Source organism: Paralichthys olivaceus, chromosome 22 (assembly GCF_024713975.1).
Source record: "Paralichthys olivaceus isolate ysfri-2021 chromosome 22, ASM2471397v2, whole genome shotgun sequence".
Classification (NCBI taxonomy): Eukaryota; Metazoa; Chordata; class Actinopteri; order Pleuronectiformes; family Paralichthyidae; genus Paralichthys; species Paralichthys olivaceus.
In genome coordinates this window covers 17,176,501-17,182,500 of record NC_091114.1, presented here as the reverse complement: position 1 = coordinate 17,182,500, position 6,000 = coordinate 17,176,501, and the positions used below count along the sequence as shown (strand labels likewise).

Here is a 6,000-nt window from a genome sequence, read left to right as displayed (position 1 = left end):
CTTTCCTGTTGTTTTTATTTAAAGTCTGTGGGCAAACTAAACTGTGATACCTTCTCAATCAGCTTGGGGGCGATCCTCTTGTTCACATGTTCCACAGCCTTCATCGTACCTGCAGAGGACAGAGGTCACAGGTCAGAAGAAAGAGGTCAGAGGACAGATGACAGAAGACAGAGAACCAAGGTCAGAGGACAGAGGACACAGGACAGAAGACAGAGAACAGAGGTCAGAGGACACAGGTAAGAGATAAGAAGACAGAGGTCAGAGGACAGAAGACAGAGAACAGAGGTCAGACGACAGATGATAGAGGACAGTGGACACAGGACTGACCAGAAGAAAAGTGCAATGTAACTTGCTCTGACTCTTACCTTTGCCCAGGTAACGACTCTTGTCTCCGTCACGGAGCTCGAGCGCCTCATGGACACCTGTCGATGCACCGCTGGGTACTGCAGCTCTGAATAGACCTGAGAGACAGACAGGTGGAGAGAGAGACAGTTGGTTTGAAACAGGACTTCCAGTATAAAAGCACACATGTTTTAAGGCTCCTATGTGTGCAGAGTGTGTGTGCCTCCCCACCCTTGGCCGTCCACAGGTCCACTTCCACTGTGGGGTTTCCTCTGGAGTCCAGAATCTCACGAGCATGAATCTTAGTGATGGACATCCTGACTGGGGGGGGGGGGTAGAAAGAGTTTAGTACTTTCACAGTAAAAGTCTTTCTCACATAGATCTGTGTGTGTGTGTGTGTGTGTGTGTCTGTCTGTGTGTGTGTGTGTGTGTGTGTGTGTGTGTCAGACCTGCTGCAGAGATCCTGTGTGTCGCCATGATACTTCAATGACAGAATGCACAAGGCCCTGCCCCTATCAGCCTCCACCCACCCATACACAAACAACCAATCAGAGAGCTGTTCTCGTGACGAACAACCGAGGGGACCAACAGGAGAGTGTGTGTGTGAGTGTGAGTGTGTGTGTGTGTGTGTGTGAGTGTGAGTGTGAGTGTGAGTGTGTGTGTGTGTGTGTGTGAGAGAGAGTTATTAATACAGTGAGTAAAACCCTCTGACCTTCTCCCAGACCTTTCTACACAGGTCAAGACTTCTGCCTGTTCTAGAGTTACACACACACACACACATAGAGACACACACACAGAGACACACTGACATTTGAAGAAGTATTAGTGTCGTCTGATAACTGAAGGTCATTCCTGCTTTGATCGCAGTGATGGAGAAGAAACCATCAAAGTCAACAGGCCAAGAACTATTATAAACAAATCAATAAATAAATATGTGTATATTCTTTCAAGGCTCATTCATAATAAAGTAGAGTACAAGAACTGGAGTAGTAGCAGTATAAAGTAGTTTCTGTAGTGTGACAGAGAGTTTGTGTTTGGAACCTGTTTCATCTGCCACATGTGAGATATTATAATAACACGCTAACTGCTGCTCACAGTCATTACTGTGTGTGTGTGTGTGTGTGTGTGTGTGTGTGTGTGTGTGTGTGTGTAGCCTCAGGTCGAACACAGCAGTACAACAGGTGAGTGAACCTGAACACTATTTGGCCTTTTCAATCAGTTTACTGTACAAACATGAACAACTGTACGTAAGAAATATATCCTGAACAACACTGCTGCTAACACTGCTGCTAACACTCTAACACTGCTGCTAACACTGCTGCTAACACTCTAACACTGCTGCTAACACTGCTGCTAACACTAACACTGCTGCTAACACTGCTGCTAACACTCTAACACTGCTGCTAACACTGCTGCTAACACTGCTGCTAACACTGCTGCTAACACACTAACACTGCTGCTAACACTGCTGCTAACACTAACACTGCTGCTAACACTGCTGCTAACACTCTAACACTGCTGCTAACACTGCTGCTAACACTCTAACACTGCTGCTAACACTAACACTGCTGCTAACACTCTAACACTGCTGCTCACACTGCTGCTCACACTAACACTGCTGCTAACACTGCTGCTAACACTAACACTGCTGCTAACACTGCTGCTAACACTAACACTGCTGCTAACACTGCTGCTAACACTAACACTGCTGCTAACACTAACACTGCTGCTAACACTAACACTGCTGCTAACACTGCTGCTAACACTCACACTGCTGCTAACACTAACACTGCTGCTAACACTAACACTGCTGCTAACACTGCTGCTAACACTGCTGCTAACACTAACACTGCTGCTAACACTAACACTGCTGCTAACACTGCTGCTAACACTAACACTGCTGCTAACACTAACACTGCTGCTAACACTGCTGCTAACACTAACACTGCTGCTAACACTGCTGCTAACACTAACACTGCTGCTAACACTGCTGCTAACACTGCTGCTAACACTAACACTGCTGCTAACACTGCTGCTAACACTAACACTGCTGCTAACACTAACACTGCTGCTAACACTGCTGCTAACACTAACACTGCTGCTAACACTGCTGCTAACACTAACACTGCTGCTAACACTCTAACACTGCTGCTAACACTGCTGCTAACACTAACACTGCTGCTAACACTAACACTGCTGCTAACACTGCTGCTAACACTAACACTGCTGCTAACACTAACACTGCTGCTAACACTCTAACACTGCTGCTAACACTGCTGCTAACACTAACACTGCTGCTAACACTGCTGCTAACACTAACACTGCTGCTAACACTCTAACACTGCTGCTAACACTGCTGCTAACACTAACACTGCTGCTAACACTCTAACACTGCTGCTAACACTGCTGCTAACACTAACACTGCTGCTAACACTGCTGCTAACACTCTAACACTGCTGCTAACACTGCTGCTAACACTAATACTGCTGCTAACACTAACACTGCTTCTTTAAACTCAGGGATGAAGATGTTTCTGTTTGCATCTGATTTCTTCACGATTTCAATTATTATCTCATTCTTCTCTTAACTTTAACCTGTTGCTGAAATACAAATAAAACAGGAGACGTTTTTAAATCACTGCAGAGTCGGTCTGTTTGTCTCTCTCTCTCTTGTCTTTGTCTCTCTCTCTCTTGTCTGTCTCTCTCTTGTCTTTGTCTCTCTCTCTCCTGTCTGTCTCTCTCTTGTCTTTGTCTCTCTCTCTCTCCTGTTTGTCTCTCTCACTTGGCTCTTTGTCTCTCTCTCTCTTGTCTTTGTCTCTCTCACTTGTCTCTTTGTCTCTCTCTCTCCTGTCTGTCTCTCTCTCTCTCCTGTTTGTCTCTCTCACTTGTCTCTTTGTCTCTCTCTCTCCTGTCTGTCTCTCTCTTGTCTTTGTCTCTCTCTCTCTCCTGTTTGTCTCTCTCACTTGGCTCTTTGTCTCTCTCTCTCCTGTCTGTCTCTCTCTTGTCTTTGTCTCTCTCGCCTGTTTGTCTCTCTCACTTGTCTCTTTGTCAGTCTCTCTCCTGTCTGTCTCTCTCGTCTGGACTTTGTTCCTCTGGGTGTTTGTCTCTCGTCAGTCGTTCTGCTCTTTGACCTTCAGGCGGTTGAGAGACAGCTGTATGAGTCTTTGTCTTCACAGAAGATTTCAGCGTCTGTCGCTGGAAACAAGACTTTCAGAATAAGAGCGTGAGAGGATTTTTACTAAATCGAGGCATGAAGAGAATCAGGAAGCAAACAGGAAACAGGAGACCCTCAGGATTTGTTACCAAAAGTAACCAACCAGAGCTGAGCGGTGTCCACCTACCTTGATGTGTTGTCAGAGAAGAAGTGGAGTCGTCTGTGTCCGTCTGTCTGACTGTCCGTCTGCCTGACTGTCTGACTGACCTGGAAAGTGTCCGTCTGTGTCACTGCAGGGTTTTTATAGACGCTCTGTGACGGGAGGAGGCCGGAGGCAGGGAGCGTCTGTGTGGGACATGACTGATGGAAACAGAAAAATGACTGCAGAACTGACACTGAAATAACTGCATGATAACAGAACCCTGAGAGAACTCAGACAGAACCCTGAGAGAACTCAAACAGAACCCTGAGAGAACTCAGACAGAACCCTGAGAGAACTCAGAACCCTGAGAGAACTCAGACAGAACCCTGAGAGAACTCAGAACCCTGAGAGAACCCCCCCCCCCAAAAAAACATTGTAAGAATTATCAAAAAAAGAAAATTACATTTTATTTCATGACGTTAACCTGACATGTACAAATAATACAAGTACTACACAACAACAGAGCAAACATGAATACAAGTACTACACAACAACAGAGCAAACATGAATACAAGTACTACACAACAACAGAGCAAACATGAATACAAGTACTACACAACAACAGAGCAAACATGAATACAAGTACTACACAACAACAGACTGATAAAAGGAGTAAATACTGTGAGTTTTTAAACAGGATTTGAAGGTGGGGGGGGGGGTGGGGGGGCAGAGACGGGGGGGGATTGTGAACTTGTGTGACGGTCCCTAACTCACACATAGAAGGTCAAAGTTCATCAAAAGGGGAAAACTGAGACCGGCTCAACTGTCACTGTAAAGGGCACTAACACAACACACAACACACACAACACACACAACACACACACAACACACACAACACACACAACTCACACACAACACACACACACACAACACACAACACACACATAACACACAACACACACACACACAACACACACAACACACACACAACACACAGACCACACACACACACACACACAACACACACCCAACACACAGAAAACACACACACACACACACACACACACACACACACACACACACACACACACACACACAGAACACACACACACACACAACACACAGAACACACACACACACACAGAACACACACACACAGAACACACACACACAGAACACACACACACACACACACACACAACACACACACACACACACACACACACACACACACTGTGGTCTGTCCAGTGTCCTTTACTGCAGTTAAATATAACTGCACATGACCGGGGGTGGGGGGGGTGGGGGGGACTAATACTGTAGTGGTATGTATAATACTACTGGTTTAATAAAATAATAATGGAAATAGTTACACACATAACACGCACAAACACACACAGACACACACATAGCACACACACACTATGGAGGACCAGAAGTGACTGAAGTATAAATAAATATTTGTCTTTGTAATTGATCCATTTTGGTCCGTATGCTAATGAGAAAGGCGGTCCTAACCTCAGCCTCGAGCAGGATTGGTCAACTGAGGAATCCAGACAGAAGCAATCTGTTCCCAGAGAATCTTCCCTGTTGTGTAGTTATCAAACTGAAATCATCTTCATATCAGTCAGCGAGTGTTGTGTGTGTGTGTGTGTGTGTGTGTGTGTGTGTGTGTGTGTGTGTGAGATCAGAGCTCGTTCATGAAGCAGCAGGTCAGTGACTTAGTTGAAGAACAGTGGAAACAGTGAAACAGAGTTTCTCTGGTCACAGCTGCTTCATGATCAGAGCTGAAGCTGCAGTTGGTTTGTATCGAGCTGGAGTTTCTGTTTCCTCCTCCTCTCTGACCTGCTCTCACTTTAACTAACACTCATCACTAGTTAATTCTGTTTCCTCCTCCTCTCTGAGCTGCTCTCACTTTAACTAACACTCATCACTAGTTAATTCTGTTTCCTCCTCCTCTCTGACCTGCTCTCACTTTAACTAACTAACTAACACTCATCACTAGTTAATTATGTTTCCTCCTCCTCTCTGAGCTGCTCTCACTTTAACTAACACCATCACTAGTTAATTCTGTTTCCTCCTCCTCTCTGACCTGCTCTCACTTTAACTAACTAACACTCATCACTAGTTAATTCTGTTTCCTCCTCCACTCTGAGCTGCTCTCACTTTAACTAACACTCATCACTAGTTAATTCTGTTTCCTCCTCCTCTCTGAGCTGCTCTCACTTTAACTAACTAACACTCATCACTAGTTAATTCTGTTTCCTCCTCCTCTCTGAGCTGCTCTCACTTTAACTAACTAACACTCATCACTAGTTAATTCTGTTTCCTCCTCCACTCTGACCTGCTCTCACTTTAACTAACTA

The 6,000-nt window shown here is 45.2% G+C and overlaps 1 protein-coding gene across 2 annotated transcripts in view; it reads right to left on the bottom strand.

Moving 5' to 3' along the window:
* eno3 (enolase 3, (beta, muscle)) overlaps nt 1-4,046 on the bottom strand; it is an 8,175-nt gene extending 4,129 nt beyond the window's left edge. Inside the window, exons 1-5 of one of the 2 annotated variants that reach the window (XM_069518895.1) lie at nt 3,683-3,735; nt 3,379-3,536; nt 574-663; nt 366-461; nt 51-109 (exon numbers count right to left, since the gene is read on the bottom strand). In XM_069518895.1, the coding sequence (XP_069374996.1) occupies nt 51-109; nt 366-461; nt 574-658 (240 nt within the window). In that variant the 5' untranslated portion in view covers nt 659-663; nt 3,379-3,536; nt 3,683-3,735. Of the gene's footprint in view, nt 1-50; nt 110-365; nt 462-573; nt 664-3,378; nt 3,537-3,682 lie in introns of both variants that reach the window. The other variant, XM_069518894.1, reaches the window with a different exon arrangement.
* Nucleotides 4,047-6,000: the final 1,954 nt, after the last annotated feature.